The sequence below is a fragment of the Phodopus roborovskii genome, unplaced genomic scaffold (assembly GCF_943737965.1).
Source record: "Phodopus roborovskii unplaced genomic scaffold, PHOROB, whole genome shotgun sequence".
NCBI classification, from domain to species: Eukaryota; Metazoa; Chordata; class Mammalia; order Rodentia; family Cricetidae; genus Phodopus; species Phodopus roborovskii.
Window position 1 is genome coordinate 5096988 of NW_026126588.1, and position 24577 is coordinate 5121564.

At 42.3% G+C, this 24577-nt stretch overlaps 1 protein-coding gene across 1 annotated transcript in view; it reads right to left on the reverse strand.

Moving 5' to 3' along the window:
• Positions 1-800: 800 nt before the first annotated feature.
• The window catches only part of LOC127236572 (24-hydroxycholesterol 7-alpha-hydroxylase), a 57383-nt gene continuing 33606 nt past the window's right edge, over positions 801-24577 (reverse strand). Inside the window, 5 exon segments of the mRNA XM_051204284.1 lie at positions 801-1084; positions 5365-5452; positions 12466-12554; positions 13609-13704; positions 19602-19750. Of these exon segments, the coding sequence (XP_051060241.1) occupies positions 968-1084; positions 5365-5452; positions 12466-12554; positions 13609-13704; positions 19602-19750 (539 nt within the window). The 3' untranslated portion in view covers positions 801-967.

Consider the following 24577-nt stretch of genomic DNA (forward strand, 5'->3'; position numbering starts at 1 on the left):
ACTACTGCTCCTCCATTTCCCTTCAGAAAAGTGAGGCCCTCCCAGGGACATCAACTGAACATGGCATGTCAAGATACAATGAGACCATGCTTTATCTCTATCAAACTATAATTCAAGAGTGCTTCTCCCTTAATTAAAATACAAATCGATACCTGAATCAATGTGTCCTGGTTATCCCCTAGAGAAGATGCTGCCTGTTCAGGAATGAGTGCAGCACAGGAACCAGTCCCCACAAGTGTCCTAAGACTACCACTACTTTCTCCACACTTCTCAGCCATAGGCTGTGGTGATTGACATTAATAAGCCTAAGTTTTCCAACTTCTAGTTAAAAATCATATTTTAAAAATAGGAAAATGCCTAGAAATCATTATTTAATTTTTCAGTGTCCAAAACTTTAGAGTTTTCTTTTTCTTTTTTCTTTTTGGCAAAATAGAATTCTAAATATGTTGCCTTCTCGGTAAATTTAAAGTATCAATATTCCCATTCAAATGGCATTTCTACTTTGATATGGTTATAGATGAAGCCACATTCTAACTTTTTATCTGCTTTTAAATAATCATTTGAGGACCTATCCAAGGGCATGGACTGGCTTTTTGGAGTCCATTCTCTATGGAGGGATACCTTTCTCAGCCTTGATACAGGGTGTAGGAGCTTGGTCCTGCCTAACTTGGTATGCCAGACTTTGTTGACTCCCCAAGGAAGGCCTTATTCCCTTTGAGGAGTCGATGGGAGAGAGGGAGGGGAGACGCACACGGGAGAGAGAAGGGGAGGGATGGGAAACTGGGGTTGGTATGAAAATGAAAAACAAATTCTTTAAATAAAAAATAAAATCATTTGGACCCTTTCTCTAAACCTTGAATTGGGTTCTTTGGGTTCCCAACAGTGAAATCAGATGCAAGGTCTTCAGATCTGAAATACACATGCCATCTTCAGGTCAAGATGCTGGGAGGGCAGTGGCTGGGTACCTTCACTCTTCTAGAAGATTCTGACAGTCTTGAGCCCCCAATGGATGTCGTGCTCTCTGCTTATATTCGATTCGGCATTTCCCTTCTGGCTGGGGGATACCCACCAAATGAAGACAACTCTAAAAGTAGAAACATAGAAGAGATGCAGAAACTAAGAGATGGAAGCCAACAGCATTAGTCCCTTCTTTCCTGGGTGGGGTTTCTAAAAGGTGCAAGGTGAAGGCTGGAAGGGTGGGAAATGTTCACATTGGTGAGTTTCAAAACATGGAGAGAAGAGAAAGACCGCTTATTTTAATACCATCCAGCTTCACTTACACCCACCCTGGGCCCACAGGCCTCCCTGATGCCTACCCTTCTCTTTAGCAGGCTAAAGGGGTTGCTATAAATACACAAGGCTCTTTCTACATCCCTGGCTCAAAAGCTATGAAACAGAGGACTGAATGTGCCACTTTTTGTTCCGACAAGGTGGCACTGATATGGATATCTGACATGAGTCAGCTAAAACATGGCTGACACCAGATATCGAAGGGACTGAGTCAGCTAATGATGGCTGACAGTAGATGCCTGGGGAACCCAAAAGGAAAACGGGGATGTAATGACATGTGACTGTTGCTGACCGAGTGCCACTTTTGTGTGATTCTACAGAAACATGACCTTGAGGTTGGAGGTGAGTGCCTTGCCTCCCTCTTCTGTGGTGGTTTGGGTGAGAAAAGGCCTCCGCGGTCTCAGTATTGGAACACTTGTCCCCCTGCTCTTGACACACAAGGAAGTGCGTCACTAGGGGGTGGGCTCTGAGACGGAAAAGTCCTTCCTGTTTCCAGCTTGCTCTTTCTGCTTCATGCTCGTGGTCTAAGATGTAACTCGCCGCTTATTTTTCCTGCTGACTGCTGCCACATCTCCAAGCCACCACCGACCCTTATCCCTCCAGAACCATAAGCCCAACATAGTGTTTTATCACAGCAGCAGCAAAGCAACTAACACACCTTCCTACCTGCACTCTTCGTGGGAGTCTGCTTGTGTGTGGCCTATACATGTCAACCCGTGCGCTGGTAATTATGTCCAATCTCATCCTCCCTAACTTCCTCTATAACCACCCTTTTCCTGGCTCTGGAGCTTGGACCTCACACCCATTTATGCTCAGTTACTGAGTGAAAATTGGCACCTGTGACAAGTGCTTGGAAACTACTTGCAGCTAATAGACAGACCACAGCCACACTGTTATTATGACCATCGCTTGTGGATTTTTTTTTTTTCGTTATAAAGAGGAATGTTTGAGTTTGGGTAAGGGGAGGGGTGTCATTGTACTGCTAAAACCATAGAAAGGATACTAGGGATTAGAGACATAAAAGGCTCTGTCAGCCTTGAGCTTTAGTGGTCAATGAACAGTAGTGAGAAGGGAAGGTGTTCACAATTTAGGTAATCAGTCTTTTTTTTTTTTTTTTTTTTTTTCTTTCTTTGTTTCAAGTACAAACACAAGAGGACACAGGATGGTGGATTCCTTAGCTCCAGTGATAGAATGGAATGTATAGTTCCCATGAGCCCACTGATGCTAAACGCACAGTTATACATGAAGGTGGATACACTTCTCTAGTGAGAGATGAACACAATTTTGTTTCCCTAGATGCTGGGAGGCACTGCTGGTCTGAGGCTGCAGTCTACCTGGGCTGGCAGCTCTCTCCAAGCTCAGCACCATGGATGACTCCCTTCCCCCCTGGCAGAAGGCACCCTGTTCCCTACCTGACCTTATATGGAGACTGTCTCTAGGCCCAGATGCCTGACTTATCTCTAGTGTGACCCTGGACACAGTTCCCTGCAGAAGCTGTCCCTCTGCTGCCTCTATGGTAAATAGGCATTGTGCTAGGATTGCGATAGGACTGTGCTTCCACAGATGATACTAGGAACTTAATGGAGGAGCACGGTGTTTAATTAATTAGGTGATTCCCAACTACCACCCCCAGTCCTATACATTCTCTACACTCTTGAGCCAAGCTGAGATAATTCACTGAATATATCTCCTGGAGGGCTAATCCCCATCATACTCACAAGTTGGATAAGGTCCTGCTTGCTGCTTCTGCCTGTCTTACCCCCTTGGCCCAGTGGCCAATGGGCTGCGGGGTAAGAGGGGACTGGCATTAAATATTTGTACCCTAAAAATGTTACCATGGAGCAAAACCACCTGAGCCAGCGAAATATGTGCTTGACATTGAAGTTGTTTCATGGTTGGGTGCTAATTACTGGTGTGTCGTGTAGCTTAAATAAAGCTTTGTTGTATTTCCTGGTTATTTGGTTCATAATGAGATAGAAAAAAGAAATATGTGGGTCATAAGAATGGGAGAGCTGGGCCCGTCAGCACTTTGGAGAACTCACCCTGCATCTCGCCTGAACAGCACGGTAGAGCTGACCCTGCTGGTATCCGTACAGGTGAGCTGGCCCGGAGTGTGAGAGCAGGAGAGCTGATCTTCCCATACCCAATCTGCCATTTGGTGGCATGGGTGAGGGAAAGATGCCCTCCCACAACCCTGGTCCCTTGCCACCTGTGGCAGCCAGGAGAGCTGGCCTCTCACCAAGGGTAGCACCCAAGAGAAGGAGCCCTGTACCTCTCCTGGGAAAAACAATAGAGCTAGCCCTGAGGGCTTGAGAGTAGGAGAGCTAACTCCAGTACGTGTCGCCTGCTGCTTTGAGTGAGCTAGCTGGGGCAATGCCAGAGAGCTCTCCCTTTTAGTGTCAATGAGGGAAAGCTGTCAGGTGTCAGGCTATGAATTAGCCCATCCCAACATCCATCTCATGTGTGAACTGCTGGAGCACGTGAAGGGACCAGTCCTGCAGATCCGAAGATGCAGCATCTCCATGACACAGAGAAACAACAGGACATCCCACAGGAGTCCCAGTGAGGGCCCAGTACTGAGGGCGTAGCAGAAGCAGGATGCCTGGAACCAGACCAATAGCTCACTGCAATGAACTCTTCCAAGTAAAGATGTATGGACTAAAGGGCATACTGTGTGACTGTCACACTGCAGCTTCCACACCGAGACTTTTATGTTGTTGTTGTTGTGTGTTAGTTTGGTATTTGTGGGTTTTTTTCTTCTGCATTTTATTTTGTTTTGGGGAGGGAGTAAAAGGATGGAGGGCAGCTATTAAGGGCCAGGGAGATGGGTGGGATCAGAATGCATTATATGAAACCCACAAAGAAGAAGAGAAGGTGGAGAGAATGTAAGAGCCAGAGGTAGTAGGTGACTATAAGAAAACTCTACTTTCTAGACACGATGGGGCTGTTGAATATATGGACTGACAGTGGTTATGACTGTGTGTACAAGATCCATGCAAGCTCACGATAGACAAAACCCTAGCATGGAGGTGTAAAGTCCCACCCCAGCTGAGAAGCCACTAGTAATTGATAGTTGCTGCCAGAAGACAGTTCTCTTGCAGGATGTGTCCCTTGGGTAGGTCTAACATGCTCCAGGAATGACCTCAGGCCTAAAGGTATATTGGAAGCACTAACTGAACTCTATGAGTTTTAAAAAAGAAATAAAGACACAAAGTCAGTTTAGTAAATAATGAAGTACGGATCTGGGAGATGAATATGCTCAAAATACAATGTGTGAGATTCTCAAAGAATTGATAAAATTAAAAAAAAAAAAAAAAAAAAAAAAAAAAAAAAAAACTAGGGAAAAGAGAAATGGAAAAGATACCAATGGAAAGTGCCTAAGTGTATATATCTGTAACACATTTTCCGAGCTGCTTACGTACTTACATAATTTCCATTGAAAGAACACAGGGAGTTACTCCTCATACATTAAACACAAATGGCCTTAGTGAATAGCACTGACGTGACTTCAGAGCCTCATGTGTTTAAACAGCACCGTGCGTCCAGTTTCCACATTTAGGATTACATTGGACTTTTTTTTCCCCTTACAGCAGTGGTCTCTAAAGTGTGGTATACTGGCTACCAGCAGTAACAGGCACACCTATATATAACTTGTTAGAAATGCAAACATGGAGCTCTTTCCCAGCACCATTGGATTAGGAGCCCTAGCAGGGGACTGAACAACCTTTCTGCACACCTTTGAGGATCCAGGACTCTGAGGCTCATGTTCTTTCAGGAGCCACTGCATCTACAAAGAGTTAAGTGACAACAGCCTTAATGATGAGAAAGGGGAGACAGCTCAACCTTTTCCTTTGTGCTTGCTATCTTTACAAGGGAGTTGGTTTCCCTGCATCTGGTCACCTACTGAAAATGAACCAAGCGCCACAACAACATCCAAAACAAAGAGTTCATTTATACACCTATACACGACCTCTCTATATGGAGCCAAGGTCAAATTTAAGGGATTCGCTCAACACTTGGCTGTATTGAAAGCCACATTTATAAAGTTTCTATCAAATCTGATAGAACACTCACCTGCTTTGGCAATGGGTCCAGAAGGCTGCAATCATATTTATAAAGCACTAAAATAATACATATTTGGATCTCTAACAGAGCAAACCACCTGAAGGAAAAACACATGACAATTACTTGTCTCCAAAAGATGTACGAATACCTAACTCTTAATACCACATAGTCCACTGAGTGATTGGGATGGCTCAGCTGCTTTAGAAGATGTATAAAATGCTTAGTCATTATGCAAACACAATATGAAAATGTATGTTTTTTAAGAAGTATTTTATCTTTGTGCATGTAGGTATGTATCTGTATGACCGTGTGTGCAGGTACATGTGCACAAGAGTATGCATGTACCCTTAGAGGCCAGAAGATAAGCAGGAATATGCACATATGTATGCACAAAAGTCAATCAAAATTTTACATTGTATTTTAGCTAAAGGAAAAGATAATGAAAATAATGATTTACTCAAATTTAAATATCTGGGCATTCTAGTAGAATTTTCTCAAGTTCCCACTGAAGGTAAATTTTTTGGCAATGGCAAAATAGGTTTAGGCATTTATTGCAATGTTGATTTTTCTTCCATGTTCATGTTAGAATTTGGCCACCTGTGGCACTTGAGCTATGTTCATGCTAAAAATGTTTTCCCAACACTTCCAATGTCAAAATAGTGAAAATAATGAGGTGTGTTACTTACAACAGATTTGGTTTTTACACTTACCGGAACAAGAGTGCACATCTAGAAAGAAAACTCATTAACAGGCAAACATGCTGGAAATTCCTTAAATACTTAGCCCCTGTGGATCTTTCCCAAGTGTAAACACTCCTCTGGACACAGCTGCAGGGGCTTTGGGGAAAATGAGGTCCCTGCAAATTCAACACTGTCAAGACTGAACTGGGTTAGCGGCAAACCATAGCAACTAGAGCAAGGGGGCATAGCAAAGGCGTGCCCAAAACTGATGCTGCAGAGACCTGGGGTCTGGAGAAAGCACCGACCTGCGTATCCCTGAAGGCGAGCCTTGAGCTGCACCTTCAGGAAGGACTGGCTTTAAATAAGCAGACGTGGTGTGAATGAGAGTCTTTGGGAGCCTGAGCCTGCTCCAACAGTAGAGAGCATGGGGGCCTGGAGACAGCGGGATAACTCTTGCAGGAGGGTAGCCAGTGGTTTACAGAGGTACAGCTGGGGTCAGATTACAGAAGACAGGAGTCCTGACAGGATAAGGGTTTGATGTGCAGCGTGGGTGTGTCGGGCTCCTAACCAGAGTGACATTCACAGACTTACTGCGGAAGAATTCATCAGTGCCTACTAACTAAGGATAGATGAAGGAAGACATTGAGGGGGAGCCAGGCTGATTGATGACAAACTATCTGCTGAGGAGCAGGTTGCACAGGAGGGAACGTAGGTGGGGTGCCAGAGTGGGGGTGGGGTGGGTAAAAGACAACCCCAACCACCAGGCGTCTTGGAGGGTAGCAATGTATGTGACAGAAACAGAATGCTTAAGGTGTGCTAGGATCGGGTGGAAGTACTGATTTCCATTGAGAAGGTTTTGATTTTGAGGGCACTTTCATTATTGCTGTTGTTTTGGTTGCTGTTGGTTTCCATCCCAAGAGGTCCTAGAACCCCATATGCAATCCCAGGCAGTCCTTGAACTTTTCCTCAGCCTCCTGAGTACTTGGACTACAGGTGTGTGCCACCACACCTGGCATCTCTCTGACTTTTCATGAGGGAAACCTCCTTTCCCCTCCTAGAAGTCATTGAAGGCGATGCCAGCAAGGGCTGGAAAACCGTCCCTGTTGCCAGGAGCAGGAGCTGGGCAGTGTGTGCCTGGTTGCTACCAGCAGCAGCTCATGAAAATAGAAGGCTCTTGCCCTGGAATTCAGAGATGGCAGCAGGCAGGCGGAGTTATAGAGGCAACATGCATTGAAGCAAGCTATTCAAGTTCAAGAAGAGGCGTTTCCCCAGTCTCATCCTCCTAAGAACTCTCGGAGGAAGATAAAAATCAAGCATGCGGTAGGAGGGAAAATAACCCAGACTCCAGGGGCGGAGAACCCGTGCCAGCATCGGCCAGAGCCCTGGGAGAACTGGGAAGGCAGAAGTCGCTCTGCCTTATCCTCTGGGTTTCTGACTCCAGAGGTCTGAGACAAGACACACGCTCTGTGGTGTGTGCAGGTTTCTAGATAGTCCCTCCGCTAGTGTTGTGATGCCCACAACTTGGGAATTAATAATCTAGGGGAATTTAGTGAGGGGAAGGGAGGAATGCATGCTGGGAGGTGTGAATTTATCATTCCTCTTAATTTTAGTGCCCAGTGTCCGAATTACAGAGGACAGCGGAGTGAGCAGGTGAAACAGGCTGTCTGAGACACCAAACTTCTAATTGGGGTAACGGTAAGCATAAATAGGAAGAAGATGAAAGGCAGGTGCTTTATGCTGAGCGAGGAAAGTCAGATGGAAGGAGATAGGAAGGTAGGGACCGTGTGGAGTAAGATGGGGTGACGATTGACAGGTGGTGCAGAGGGTAAGAGGGCTTGATGTTCTTTCAGAAGACTGGGGTTTGGTCTGCGCTGAATGTGCTTATGCTCATTGAACCATTTTACTGACCCCAATCTTCTATCCTCTCCCTCCATTCTTCCCTTCCTCCCTCCCTTCTTCTCCCTCTCTCTCCCCTCTCTCTCCCTCTCTCTTTCCCATACACCACCATATCCAGCCCACCCCCCAAGGAATGCTGAATGCAGTTCTGATATTTTGTTGAGACTTATTTTTAAGAATGTGATTCTTAAAAACTAATAATCATTTTATTCTTTAGGTATGGGTGTTTCTGTTTTGCCTGAACGTATGTCTGTATTGCATGTGCACAGTGACAGCAGAGGCCAGGAGAAGACACAGGATCCTCTGGAACTAGAGTTGTTAGCTGCCACCTAGCTGCTGGGCACTGAATCTGGGCTCTCTTCACCAGTGACAGGTGCTCTGAACCTCTGAGCCATCACTCCAGTGTTTTTACATCAATTACTCATAAGAAACATTGCACTGTTTGCTGTTTGCTTTGTATTGTTTCTGTGTGGAATGGAGTGTGGTAGTGCTGACCCCATCAAGTAAACTAGGAAATTCTCTCTCCATGTTTTGAAGAAGTCAGAGAAGGGTTGAGATTACTTAATGATGTGCTTGAAGGCTTTGGGTAAAGGAAAACAAACAACACCTAGAAACAGTAAATAGAGATATTCAAAATCAAGGAGGTGAAATTAATGAAAAAGAAAGGAAAAATACAAATAATTAAAGGAAGAGTTGGATCTTTAAAAAGATTAATAAACCTTTAGCCAAATTAAAGGAAAAAGACCAAAATTAATAAAATCTGAAATGAAAAGTAAGACATTACAATAGACATTGAGGAAATTCAGACAATCATAAGAACAAACTTAGTTACAAAATAACATCAAGTACTTAAAATATACAAAATTAAAAGCATAAAAGTAATACACCAAAACATTGGTGGGTATTGAGAGATTTTATATATATATATATATATATATATATATATATATATATATATTCTACTTATCTATAATCATGACAGTTCTAATAGCTGACAAAATTCATTTTAAATGTAAATATGAGTTTGTGACATTTTGTAAAAGGGGAAAAGATATGATACTGCTCTCTAATTTTGAAAGAAAAAAGTTACATGTTACTAAACCAGAAAAGCTAGAAGAAACCAGTTTCAGAATGTATATGTATATGATCTACCAAAGTTAATCAAGATGAAATAAATAACTTAAACGGACACATACAACCAATGAGGCAGCAGTAGTTAAAATTTTTCCTAATCAACAAGAGCCAAGGGCCAGATGGATTCAGCGTAGAATTATACATACAGTGCAACTGTATATTTGGACCCACGGTGGCTGTAACTGAATGCCAAGATTTGTACAAGATCAAGCCAGTCAAAATCCCAGCCAGAATACTAGAGGGACTCATGAAGTCCTGCACCTGTGTAAGAAGCTATTGGTAATTGATGGCTGCTGGAAAAGGGAGTGTAGAGACCGTTTTCTTCAGGGATATGATCCTTGAATAGCTACCCATGCTGCTTAGTAGATGGACCAATACCCAGGCCCATACAGACAGCACTATATAGACTCAGTGGGTATTTTTTTTTAAATGGAAGGGAAAAAAGAAAGAAGGAAGATAGTGAGAGAGGGAGGGAGAAAGAAAGGAGGGGGAGGGAGGGAGGGAGGGAGGGAAGAAAGGGCTGTTGATGGAAGAAGGGAGAGGGAAAATACAAAGTTGGGAGGGAGAAGATGTGGGAAGTAGAAGAGAAATTAGAGGGAATGGGGGTGGATTAGAACAAACACATTATACGCAAGTATGACTGTTAAGTAAAATATTTTAAAACAAACAACCACAACATAAAATGACAGATATTGTCAGTTTCTGCGTCTATGTGACTCTTTATTCACATCTGAGTGGAAATGACCATTCTCAGTAGGAACTCTAATAGCTAACTTTCTAGCTCTAAACACCTGCCATCACCAAGCTAACTACTATGGGAGAGAAAGGATGGATCTGGGTTTGAATGACTTGATTCACTGAGGGAGCAGGGAGCCACATCAGTAAAGCTGGGTGGAATCAGAGCCACAGAATACCATGGCTCTCCAGGTGAAAATTAAGAATACCAGGACAGGCAAAGAAATAAAGCCATGGAAGATAATGGCCAGTGGCTGATACCAGGACCTAGCACTTCAGTTCCAGCCCCCATGTTCTGAGGAATGAAATCCTCTCTCTGGTTTTATTTTGAGACTGGGTCTCATGTGGCTCAGGCTGGCCTCGAACTCCTGATCTTCCTCCTGCCATCTCCCTAGTGCAGCGATTACTGACATGCACCACCACGCCTGTGTCTGGAAGAGATGAAAGTAACTAAAGAGCAGTCAGTAGCTCTGCTGCACAATGCGCTTCATCTGCAGGAAGGGTTTTGGAGAAGAGAGCATACCCCATTGGAAGTGTCTCCTTTCTCTCCACAGACAACAAAGCTATCCCAGAATCCCATGTTCTATTTCACATATGAGGAGAAGAAAAAAATGACACTTTCTCTGAAAATTTTGCCCAGAAAAGAACGTTCTGTTTTGGAAGCATCCTCCTCTAAGTGCTGGATACCATCCCTGTGCTGCTGTTCAGTTCTCAACAGGCTTTAATCTTAGCCTCATAATGAAGTATCAGAATTAAGTGGTCAGGAAAATAATGACTGTCACTCCTTTATTGTCTCCAGTGCTCTCCTGAGTGAGTCCAATTTCCTTAGCAAGGCCCTGAGAAAAGAGAAGTATGTCTAAAAATCAATGGCAGCCTGGCTTAGAGTCTTGGACTTAATGACACTCAGCATCCACCCTCATCCATCATCCCTTTTTATAGACCCAAACAGACATGTCCACACTTGGCAAAAATATTGGAACGTATTTCTAAATGTTAGAGAAATGTTTAAAATGTGATACAAATGGATGCTTTCATTTAATTATATTTAACTAATGGAACTTAAGGAATAGATTTACTTATAGAACACATTCCTCTGAGTAACATGTTATTTCATTCATTGATCATTAAATCCATAGGTATTAGAATTTGCTCACTCTTCAAAAGTACTGTGCTGTTTCTCTGCATCAAAGTGTAAAAGGCATTCATGGCCCTTCTCAAATGCAAGATTGTGCAAAAACTACTTAACTGCCCAATCCATAACCATAAGAATTATATCATCTGCATGACAAATACATAGGAATGAATGTGCTCAAAGCTCACAAATCCCAAGTAGTAGTAGCCTTAATATGAACATATTTGTACATTGCATTCCTATGGAAACAATTATTTTCTTTTTTTCTTTCTTTCTTTTTTTTTCTAAGATTAACAGGACCATCCCTCAGGAAGACAGACTTTCTTGAATGTTTTTGTAGTCATTATTCCCATGGAGTCCAAAAACCTTTTCAAGCTCTGATGTCTCCACACCGCTCAATATGGAATTTATTCTACATGTAAATCCTCCGTCACTTTCCATGTGCCATCTCCCGTTAAGAAGAACTAGCGTTTTTATTAAATGTTTGTGTGGGCATACATGCATATAGGAAGGCACAAGCATGTGAACAGAAGTAATAGTTCTTCTTTGGAATAATACTTATCAGGAAATTGTCCACCACCGGCCCATGCTACATGCTTCACTGTAAATACTGTAGTCCTGGCTTCAGTAACAGGCTCAAAGCCAAAGAAGATGAGTATAAGAAACTCTTAAGTTGCTATTAAGTATTTATGTAAAGAGACCTGAAAAAGTAACATCTATGCTCAGAAGAATTTACTAAGTGACTTACTAAGTGACAAAAATGAGGGACTTCTCATTGGTCTCATAACTGCTTTGTTGGGACTGGCAAAATAGCTCTCTTGCAAAGTACACAAGTTCAAGCATGCACACCACTAGGTCATAATTGCTGGTAACATCAGATCTATGTGTTCTCTGATGTTCTCTTCTGGCATCTGTGGGCACTTATACACATATGTGCACATACTCCCATGCACACATACACAAACACACACACACACACCCCACAGAGAGAGAGAGAAGACACACACACACACACAGAGAGAGAGACAGAGAGAGACCAAACAAGTACTCAGTATAAAGCCATGCACCTTTAATCCCAGCACTAAAGAGGTGGGGACAGGCAGATCCCGGATGCCCTGGCCTGCCAGGCCAGCTGCAGACAATGAAAGACAGAGACTCACAGAAAATGTGGGGAGTACCTGAGGAACAACACCCAGAGTTGTACTCTCACCTCCTCAGGCACACATGTGTATCTGCATCTGCACACATGTGTCACATACCTCTCCAATGTACACACAGGAAAGTCGTGCTTGAAACTGCCCCTCCATGAACTGTGGAAACCCCAATATCCTCTGACACCAGTAGTGTGGTCTCCCTGTCAGAAGCCACCACGGACATTCCCACAAAGATACCCCACCCCGCCACTGACCAAACAAAAGGTACGCTCCTAGATCTCCCTGTAGCTCCATCATAAATGGACCGGGTGGTACCCGACCCCAGAGTCACTGCATTTTTGCACTTTCTGTATCCAGGCTGTGCAGCTGTCACACTGACCTTCCAGGACACTGGAACTTCATGCCTCCAAAAGCCATGAAGCAGTCCAAGAAAACATTCTTATCTAAATTTGCCTCTTTCCAGCGTTCCTGTGGGAAGAAAACACTTTTTTTCCCCAAATCAGTCTTATATAAATAAGCTTAACTCAGCTTCTTCTGTGCTAAAAAGGATGCTGTACAGCTAATCCTTGCATACGGAGTTGCAGAGTTGTGGGTCATTTTTTACCCCAACCTGTTATTAATATCAGACACAATTGTGGTTTTGGAACATGAACTTAGAAACAGAAAAGGCTTAACAAGGATCCTATTAAGTGGCAAATGTAAATGACAACATAAATCACCTGCAGAATTGACCTAAGAGGAGGAAGGCTATTTATAATATGGCCTTGGGCTTTATCACAAAGTTACTCATAATAATAAATTTAACAGCAAGATACCGACAGAACTGCTTGCTGGAAGAACCCTGGGATTGGAATAAATACATCTGGCTGCCAGTTCTTCCAGATTTTCCTAAAGGCAAGGCTTGAACGAGGTGAACTCTTCAACGGCTCAGCGCTGCGATTCCCCAAGCACATGAAGTAACATCACTATTTTAATTTGCTGTGTTTTTATTTTGTGGGCTCCTTGGAAACCAGTAACAGAAGCAGTTGCCTAAGGAATACAAAATGAGGCTTCCTTCCAGCAGAACCAGGGCTATTGGCTTTCATGTTCCTTCCTAGTTTTTTGTTTTGTTTTGTTGGGGGGAGATTTATTTATTAGGTATACAGGTATACAGTATTGAGCCTGTATGCCAGAAGAGGTCACCAGATCTCACTATAGATGGTTGTGAACCATCATGTGGTTGCTGGGAATTGAACTCAGGACCTCTGGAAGAGCAACCAGTGATCTTAACTCTCCAGCACCCTTTCTAGTTTTATATAATAGTTTATCTTTGAGGATGCTTGTTCCACACTCTATCCAATATGTACACATTGCAGCAACTACATTGCAAAAAAAAAAAACCCCATAGTAGCCAGCTTTGGGCATGGTTACCTGAAAAATATGGCTGCTTGCTGATACAGGCTGAGTTAACTTATGTACTCATATTCTTGGCAAGAAACACAGAAATTATAGAGAATAATACATACTAAAAGAGAGCACTTACAGGTTTGAATGAGTCAAGTTCAAGGAAATGCTCTGGATTTCTGTGTAGCCAGAATGGAGACACCATCAACAGATCACCAGGAGGGACCGTATGACTCTAAAATAGAAAAACCAGCTTCAGACCATGTATTTAGAAGTAAGTTTAAGGAAAGTTTGGGGCATTAAAAACAAAACTACAACCGCACTGTAAAAAAGAGACATGTTATAATAAACTTGAGGAAAACCTAACTTTCCTAGCTAGGTCATATTCTCTCTCTCTCTCTCTCTCCCTCCCTGTGTGTGTGTGTGTGAGAGAGAGAGAGACAGAGACAGAGAGAGATAGAGAGATGATATATGTATAACAGACAGAGGACAACTTGTGGGACTTCTTCTGGGAATTGAATAATTTACGTGTCAGGCTTGGTGGCAAGTGTCCTTACCTGCTGAGCCATCTCACCAGCCCTATTGTTTTAGGTGGAGAGTTTCTTGCTAAGCCTAGACCTAATGGTTCTGCTAGCACTTGTTGGCCTGCAAGTCCCTAGGATCTGTCTGTCTCTTTTCTCCAACACTATAATAGTGAGTGTTCACCTCTGCACCTGCCTTTGCTTGTGGATGCTGGGGATCTGAACTTAGGTCTTCGTGCTTGCAAGACAAGTCCTTTGACAAACCAAGCAATCTCCCCTTCCCCCTGGATAGATTATTTCTATGGTCCAATTAGGAGATGACTAATTCCCAATTCTGCTTACTAGTCACTTGTACATATATGGTTGACTATACAGAGGGAGATCTTAGTTAAATGTCAGCATTTTATTTTCTGAAAGATTTATTTTATTTTGATTGTGTGTCTGTCTAAGTGCAGTACTGGAGATTCAGAGGAGGGCATTGGATTCCCCTGGAGCAGGAGTTATAGGTAGTTGTAAGCTGCCATGTGGGTGCTGGGAACCAAACTTGAGCCTTCTACAAAAGCAGTACATACTCTTAACCACTGAGTCACCTCCCCAAGGCTGACGTTTTAAAATTATGTGTATATGAATATGAGTACTAGTGACTACAGAGGTCAGAAGCGTGTCAGATCCTCTAGACCTGACTGTAAGGAGTTCGGTTTTTCCACCCGCTGCCACTCTTTTCTGGCAGCCGCGCCAGCCCCAAATAACACACAGAGACTGTATTCGATATAATCTGTTGGCCTGGTTACTATTTTCTTATTGGCTAGCTCTATCTTAAGTATTAACCCATTTGTGTTAATCTATGTATTTCCACGTGGTCTTCTTACCCGGAGCCAGCTGCCGCATACTGCTTTCTCCCGACTCTCCATCTTGGCTCTCCATCCTGACTCTCCTTACTATTTCCTGTTCCTCCTTGTCTCCTAGTCCCTCCTATCTTCCTTTCCTATTGGCCAACGGTGCTTTATTTATTAACCAGTATGAGAAACATATATACATAATGGCATCTCCCATCACCTGACATTGCAGGCAATTGTGAGCCACCCAGCTTGGGTGTTGGGAACCAAACTAGGCAGATAAGAGGCACACACACACACACACACACACACACACACACACACAGGTATATACACATGTATATGTAGATGTGTATATAGACATACACATGTATGTGTGGGGGGGGCTATAGCATGATGAATATTCCAATAGAGGATTATCACCATACCTCAGTATTATTAATAATTAGCATAACTAATTAAACAGTCATTGTTCTCTCTTGTGGTTATTTTTTTAATAAAAACACTTAAAATTTTAAAAAATCAACCAAACAAATCCTATAATATGTAAAAAAGTATCAGTAAACAGTGGTTGAAGTGGTTGAGGAGGCACCCTTTGTGAATCTCTATGAACCTCTATCCTCCAGAGGCATATGCACACAACATAAAACACACGCACACACACACACACACACACACGCACACACACACACACACACACAGCACATACCATACACTATGATCAAGTGATTTATCAGAGAAGTGAAAGGCTGATTCAATATTTGATTATTAGTAAGTATAACCCATATCACAGGACAAACACAGGAAAGCATATGGTCCTATCAACTGATACAGGAAAGTAAGAAAGAAAATTCAGCACTGATTTATGATTATCAGACTTCTCAGCAAAGTAGAAATAAAATGTCTTGAACTTGACAAACAGCATCCATACAAATTCTATACCTGGCATGGTACTTAATGATGAAAATGAAAAGCTTCCTCCTAGACTCCAGGACAAAGCACTGTTGGACACTCCCAGTAGTCAACAAAGTGCTGAAAACTACAGCCAATATGATTATAAGAAAACAAAACAAAAAGACCAGTAAAAATAACGCCTATATCAAAGAAGTCACTGGAATCTACTAACATTCCTAGCTGTTGGCTGAGATGCAGCTTGGTGGTAGAGTGTTTGTTTGCCAAGCATGCACAAGGTCCCAGGTTCTATTCCTGCCACCACAAAAATGAAGAACAATTGCATTTCTACAAACAGGCTGTAAAAAACTGAAAACTGAAACTTTAAACAACAGCAAATGACCACCAATAAGCCAGATGGAGCAGATCACACTATAACCCTCGTACCTTAGAGGCTGAGGCAGGGAACCATCACATGTTCCAGGCCAGCCTGAGGCACACACATGTTCTCAGAATAAGACCCTGCTTCAACGACACCCTGCCCCAAACGACCATTTACAAAAGTTCTAAAATGAATCATACATTAGGGAATAAATATTTCTTTTAAAAAATCTGTTTGCTGGAAACCCACTGACACAGAGACATCTATACCAAGTCTCGGATGGCGCTCTGTCGAAGCTCAATCAGGATTATGCTGACATTCAGAGGAACACTTTTCTCTGCTTCATCATTGTAACAACCAGACAATGCCCTCTCAGAGTATGCTCACAGTTGGAAATAATCAATAGGTTACTTAAAAGTAAAACTATCTAAATCCCAATACAGCAAAGTGCTGTACTTGATGTAAGATCAATGAAACTAACTTGGTCTTCACCGGGGAGCAAATGTGTTAAGTGTTACACATTGCGATTTTTACCTCTTTTATGGTCTATCAAAATCCCCTGGAATCAACCCCAAAACTCTGAGACTGTGTATATAAAATGTAAACAACAGAATGGGAGGAACAGATGAGGTCTCCCTGGGTAACGAAGGCCCTTGAGCCAGTAATTCTTGTAAAATTTTGGTTCTGGAATATTTCGGTCTTCGTGGTGCACGGACCCTTCATGGTGAGATGAGGAAGTCTCTCCCCCATCCTGTCCTCCCTCCACTGCCATCCCCGGGCCAAGCAGATCCATGCCCTTCTTGCTCTCTTCTGAGCCCTGTGGCTAGAAACTTCTTCCAGTCATTCAGAGACACTTCTCTCACGCCCTGCTCCTGCACAAAGATACTTGCTGAGTGCAGGAAACGGGCATCAGTGGAGTGATGCCTGGAAATGGTCTGACTATATGTCAATACTGCATCTCCTTGCGTCTCAGGGAAGAGCCAGGAAGAGGGAGTGGAGGATTATAAGACAGAAAAGGGGGTCTGAGTCAAAATAAAAATAAAATTAAGGAAAAAAACAAAAACAGAAACAGAAACAGGAAGGGGGGAGCAATGTCGGGTCTTCTGGACGTGGTGGAGCTGTTGCACTCATGAGCTCCTGGGCAGCTGTGGCCGCCTGCTCAAGATCTGCACATGCTCCAGCCAACATGGACGGGGGAGGGGCAACAAGTCCTCACCCCTAGCTGAGGAGCTGTGTGCAGCTAGTGGCTGTCAGAGGAGGAAGAATCCACTTTTCCTAAGGCGTAGCCTCTGGTAGGTTATCCAGGTCCTACATTCATGCTATATAAGCAACACTGACTAGATTCAGTGGGTGCTAACTGAAAGAAGACACCGAGTTTGGAAGGAGCCGTGGAAAGAAAGAGCTCTGAGAGGAGGGAGTGAATGTGACTGAAATTCAGCATACACATATATAAAATTCTCAAAAACAAAGTTTTAAAAATAAATAGTGTTGAGTCAGCTAACAAAAGGCCACCTGCTTGGCTTAAACATTATATAGCTGATGCAGAATCACATGGCCAAATTTCTACTTGAAATGTTATATGTTAGCAGCGAAACTATTTTCCAAAAGACAAACCTCTCTCTGAATGAGAAGGTGTCACTTAACTTAGTGTTTTGAACTGTTCTAGGGTCCCTTTGGACTCACAGCAACTTAGGGACCCATATAAATAATATGCACCATCATAATACAATGGCATTTTCCATTGTAAAACTGAAATGTTAAAATTCACATGGAATCACAAAAGGCCCCAAATCTTAACCAAAATTAACAAATCTGGAGGCAGCTACCACATAACCTAAACTACAGATCTACAGTAATCAAAATGGCACAAAACCAGACATACAAACTAACAGAAAAGAGAGCCCTGAAATCAATCACAAATTTATAGCTTTTTATAAATGTGCGGAAAATATCCAATGGGAAGATCCCAGTTTTCTTAATAAATGGTGTTGGGATAATTGGACACCAATATGAAGATGAAAGAAATTAGGTTCTTATCTCATACAGCATATAAAAATCAAGTCAATTGGATTCAACTTGAGACTATAAAACTACTAGAACAAAGCACAGGGAAAACCCTCCCTGAAATTGATCTTAAAAAAAAAAAAAAAAAAAAAAAAAAACCTGGCTGCAGAGATGACTCAGCAGTTTGGAGGGCTCATTGGACTTCCAGAGAACCTCAATTTGGTTCCCAGCACCCACACTGAGCAGGTTGCAACTGCCCATAACTCAAGCTTCAAGGAGTCTAGCAATCTTTTCTGGTTTGTAAGGCACTGAACTTATGCAGATAACCACCATCCCCAACACACAGACACACACACACACACACACACACACACACACACACACACACCACGAAAATATTTACTAAAGAAAACCTACAAAATATTCAATCAATAAGTTTATGGGGGAAAAACATACAATATCATTGTCATGGAAATGAGAATCCAAATTTCACCGAATATTATCTCAGTCTTGTTAGAATTTGTATTATCCAAAAATGCAGAAGTATCAGAGGACAAAGACAAAGAGAGAACCATTGGAGACTGTTTTTAGGAAATGCACATTAGTACAGTCATGTAGAAAATAATATGGGGGTCCCTCAAAAGATTAATAGTAGATGCTGGGCATTAGTGGCCCACGCCTTTAGTCCTAGCACTCGGGAGGCAGAGGCAAAAGAACCTCTGTGAGTTAGAGGCCAGCCTGGTTTACAGAGCTAGTTCCAGGACAGGCTCCAAAGCTACAGAGAAACCCTGTCTCGGAAAACAAAAACAAAAACAAACAAATAAAAAAGATTAATAGTAGAACTAGTATGTGACCAAGCTATCCAGATACTGAGTTTATAGCCAAAGGATGTGAAATTAACATGTCAAAAAGATAACTTCACCTTCATGTTCACTGCGGCAGGTTTCACAGTGACCATGACATGGAATCAAAGTGTGTCAGCCTGCAGATGAGGATGTAATATTCTTTTTAAAAGATAGAAATTCTCCAACAGCACAGAAGAAGCTTGAGGACAAATACGCCAAGTACAGAGGGACCAGAGCCTGATAAGCTCAATAGGGAAAATTCTGCTCTTAGAATTGGTGTTTAGAAATGCAGTTATTAGGATCTAGGAGGTGGGAGACTTGAGGAATGTTGGTCAAATAATACAAAATTCCATTGAAACAGTGGAATTGCTAAAGAGATATGGTACATCATGTAGTCACTATAGTTAGAACTAGTGTACTTACTGGTCATAGAGTACATAGATATTTTCACAAAGAATGATCAAATGTGAAATAATATACAGGTTAATGAATTGGCCAATACAAAACCTGGACATATTTCAAAGCATGCTGTATCTGACAAATATATATAGTTTCTATTCAGTTATAACAAATTGAAGAAATCAATAATATATCAACCTAGAGAACATATGAACAAAACACATACTTTTTCTAGAAGTTTCATATTTTCAAACAAAACCAGAGCTTAACAGAATTTTAACTGGCTTTACTACTTTTCTAGTAATGACACCAGGGGCTCTCAAGCGGATGGCTTCCAGAACACACCACTTAATTAGAGGCAGCTTCTTCAAGTCATCTTCAGACACTTTAATCTTATCTTTACCTGTAAAGAAAATTGTTTAAAGATTACAGAAAAGATGCACTAGAGAGAGCAGACTTGTCAATGCAGGGTAAGCTCATCAACAAGGAAACTGTTGCTGGGGTGTATTGATTTGGGTTACTTTCTGTGCGAGAATAGACTGGCACCCAATGCTAGCTGTAACAGTCCTGTAGCTACAGAATGGCTAAGATGGTCTCTGTCTGGAAAAGGGTTCAGTTTTTCCTTAACTCATTCTTCTTGTCAAAATCCCCATTGCACTTAAATTGTACTAAAAGACTGTCAGCATAAGACAAAAAATACAACAGGCCAGGAAAGTAAATGTTTCCAAAAAGTGCTGGACATACTTAGCCATTGGGAAATGCAAATCCAAATTTCCTCAAGGGTCTGGAAGATGGCTCAGTTGTTAAAGATTTGCCATGCAAGCATGGGTACCTGAGTTTGGATCCCCAGAACCTATGGAAAGAGCTAGGCTGAATATCATCATTTGAAAGTAGAGATGGAATGAATGTCCCTGGAGTTTGCAGGCCAGCCAGCCTAGCAAAATCAGTGAGCCCCACTGAAACACCCTGACTTGAAAAATAAGGTGGAAAAGCAATCGTAGAAGATATCCACCATTGACCTCTGGCTTCCCCAAACAGATTACAGAATGCTCCAGGGATCCTGATGTCTTCCTTTGGTCCCCACAGGCACTGTACACACATGATGTGCATCTATGCCTGTAGGTAAAACACTCATACACTAAGTGTTTTTAAGTTCTGGAGATCATTACATTGCAAAATAAACCCAACGGTGAAATTAAGTACCACCTTGCTCTCATACACACTTATATACTCAAAGATGTACACAAATATCTGCACAAACATTCAAAAACTACTTTAGGGTTGTATCCCATTCCAGAAAGAATGGCTACCATCAGACCAACAAATGAAAACAAATCTTGACATTATGTAGAGTCAGCAGAGCCTGTCCACACTGCTAGTGGGACAGTATACTGGTCCCTGTGGAGATCCGCATGGAATGTCCTCATGAAACTAAGACAGGAAGTACCCTATGAAGCAGCTCTGTGACTCCAGGGTATGTTCCCAAAGAACACTAAGCCAGCACACCACATAGATACTTACATACCCACGGTTATTGTCATTCTGTTCACAATAGTCAATACAGGGAAGCAGCCTATGGAAACTCTGCAAATGGATTCAGAAAATGGGGTGTACAATGTAAAGAGGAATGGAATGGGATTCACTGGATAATGGATACAATGGGAGATCATTGGAGCTGGACAGGTGGCTCAGCAGTTAAGAGTCCCTGATGCTTTTAAAGAGGACCTGGATTTGATTCCCCAAACTTACAACCACCCATGACTTCAGTTCCAGGCAGACCCAACATCCTCTTCCGGCACCAGGCAAGCATATGGCATACATACATGCACACAGGCAGACACATACATATAAAATAAAATAAGTAAGTCTACACATACACATAAAATAAAATAAATAAGTCTTTTCCAAGTGTGAAAGATCATTAAAGTATGAAAAAGCAGCCAGACTGGAAAGGAATATATGGCTTGTTTTCTCTCATGTGCAGAATCTATGTTGAAATGTATGTATTACACACACATGTGGTATGACAGTAGAAAAGAACTAGGAGAGGGCAGAAAGAGGTCTGGAGGAGAACAAAAGAGGGTAATGAAATCTATACTCATGTGAAGGAGAGGTCAGTAACAGGAAATGTCAGATGGGTAAGGGTATGTTAACCAAAACAAAACAAAAAAATTAAAATGCACACACACACAAAGACAGAGAAACATAAACACACGCACGCACGCACGCACGCACACACACACACACACACACACACACATGAAGGAAGTGACCTGGCCTTTCTTTCCCTGATGATTATTGCTTGGTTTTGTTGTTTGGTTTTGATGTGGAGAACTGGAAACCAGGAAAGATCCTCAACCTCATTCTTTTGGCAGCTCCAACCGAAGGCATGCACTGCCATGCCCAACTCTTTTACTTTGCAATTTAATCAGTTATTACAGATGACCCAAAGACAGGGACAGTGGGGTAGGGATGGGGGTGACCTCTCTGAAATGAAGAGCATGCCCTATAAACACAGACACACCAGAATTTCCTAAGTTGAATAGATGAAGATACCTAAAAAAGGGAATAGAGGTCAATCTTTACATGGCCTTAAGTGTGGTCATGGATTTCAATCAGATTATACAACTTAATGGTGAATAATTCAAGGAATAATAATTCCTCAGAATAGCACTGCTTTCAATCTGGTCTTGACATCTCTAACTTGGTAAGTCACCATGACCAACCCACCCAAGTGGATCCCTGCGTCCCCTTCCATCTCTGTCTCCCCAGAGACGAGCCAGCTGACCATGGTCAGATCCTAAGGAACCCTGAGCCAAAACAAGTCTTTACTCCTTGAAGTTGGTCCTCTCACAAAAGCTGACTTAAAACACCAGTGGATCAAAATAAATAAAATTAAACTAAGAAATAAACCAAAAGACAAAATCAGTTGTCATAAATAATAGGAGGTTCCTTTCCCTCAGACATGTCAGGAGCTCTCTCTCTGTGTGTGTGTGTGTGTGTGTGTGTGTGTGTGTGTGTGTGTGTGTGTGTGTGTGTCTGCATATGTGTACCATCCTGTTTTTCAATCTGCTCCATTTTCTCTGTGCCCTAAACATCTCCTGGGTACCAAACAGAAGGGGCATTTAGGTAACACATGGCACCTAAGGGAAAATCCCTTGGAAGTCAAGTAAAACTGGCAGCAGATGTGTGCTCTTTTGTCTATAAGCCAGCCTAACTCAAGAACCATCTATCTATTTCCATGTCTGTCTCCCTATGTTATTTAAGGAATTAAAATTCCTGTGAGCTGTGTGTCACAGCAACCCACATGAAATGAGAAACAATCAAGATACATTATTTTTGTTACAAATAATGTTGGATTGGTTGAGAATTTCAGCAATAAGAACAAGTTTGGGATTAGAAGATAGGCCAGCCATTTTTGGTAATTGCAACTTCTGGTATCTGAATATTTTACACAGAACAAGGAAACGCATATAAATAGTTAAATGTGTATGGTAATGTATGTACATCAACCTAAAAGTGTGTGCAGAAATACAAAACCAAAATGTACTATGAGAATAAGAAGTCAAGGAAGGAAAGCAGATAGAAAAGCCTGTTTGTTGTATGATAACTACAGTGTGTGAGGGGCCGAAGGAAAAGGTATGGGGACTGCTGCGGTATGCATTACAAGGTGGCAGCTGATGATGGAGATGGAGCCTGGGAAAAGCAGCAGAGAAATGGGGTATCCCATAGTCCCTGGAATCCTGGTTCCTGGGCCTCCGTGTCTGCTCTTTGCCCTCTGCATGCCCTTCTTTCTGCACTGGACTGCCTCACTGCACACCACCCAGATCATGGTTGTCCCAGGTAGCATCTTTAAGTTCCCCTGATTTTATCAAAGCATTGAAACTATGAGACAAGGGAAAGGAAAATTATACTGTGGCTGGAAACAACCTAGAGTGGAAAGCCCTGTCTGCCATCTAGGCTCCCAGAGATTCAGCCAGCGAGTCACCGGCCATGGAGCTAAGGTTCACCCAGAAGCCCATGGCTATGGCAAATTCAGACACAGACGGGGAATGTTTGGTGATGCATAGTAGTTAGAGATCCAAGACAGGCTTCAGACCAGTTTCTTCTGGATCCTAAAAGCCACGGGATACCTAGCCAGCTAGGACCCTACATAAACAAGCATGACAGGCAAGTTAGCCTGACCTTCTAATTCAGATCCTAATGCTGGCTTCTCCAAAGGACTGGTTTCCCTGCAAATAACTGTTTACAGAAATTATATTTGAACAAATTCACCAACCAGTCCTTCCTCTTTTTATTTTTTTCTGCTTCAGTTCACTATTGCTATAGCATACAGATGATAAATAGTTTTCCGTTAGACCAAAGGTAACTGGTGACCAATAGTTGAGGTTAATGCTCCAAATCAAATGTGAGGGATTCCGATGGGAACCACCCTGGTCATTCATCCTCATTGTCACCCTGACAAGAATCACCTAGGAGGCACACCACTGCGCCTGGCTGTGACAGAAGTTCCCCAGAGGTTTAACTGAGGAGGAAAGACTTGTCCTGAATGTGCGTGGCACCATTCCGTGGACTGGAGTCGCAGATCAAATAAAAAGGGGAAAAAGAAGGAAGTCAGCTGAGCGTCCATATTCTTCCCTTTCTGCTTCCTGACCAGCAAGCATGACTTATGCTGCCGCGCTTTTCCTGTGTGGTGGGCAGATCCCTTCAAATCTCATCCAGGATGAAACCTTCCTTCCTTAAGATGCTTTTGTCTGTATTTTGTTACATGAGAAAAACTGGCTAACACATCTCCCCATTTTTAACATCTCCCTGTTCTAACACATGCATAGCTTGACCTTGGATATTTGAACTTAGTTGTGGTCAAGTTTCTGACCTCCTTCAGAGGAATTTTTGTAAGTTTTTAATCCTAAGTGTCACTGTTAGACTATTTGCACTGTAGGAACATTTTATACCACATTACAGAATACAGAAACTGAATGCTGTTTCTAGTGGGAAACAGCTAAAGCTATGCCATACAAGCATATAAGTGATGTGGAAAACAAGTGTTTTAATCATGTCTCACAAGTCCCAGTGTAATGTGGGAAATGATGTGGTATTCTTGGAAAAGACAAAAGAAATAGTCTGTTTTCAAACATCTTTCTGGTAAAAGAGCATTTTTGTTAGAACTCATAAATGGCACTGCACCGATGCTGTGGGGATTTCAATGCTCATCTGTGGTGTGTTATTC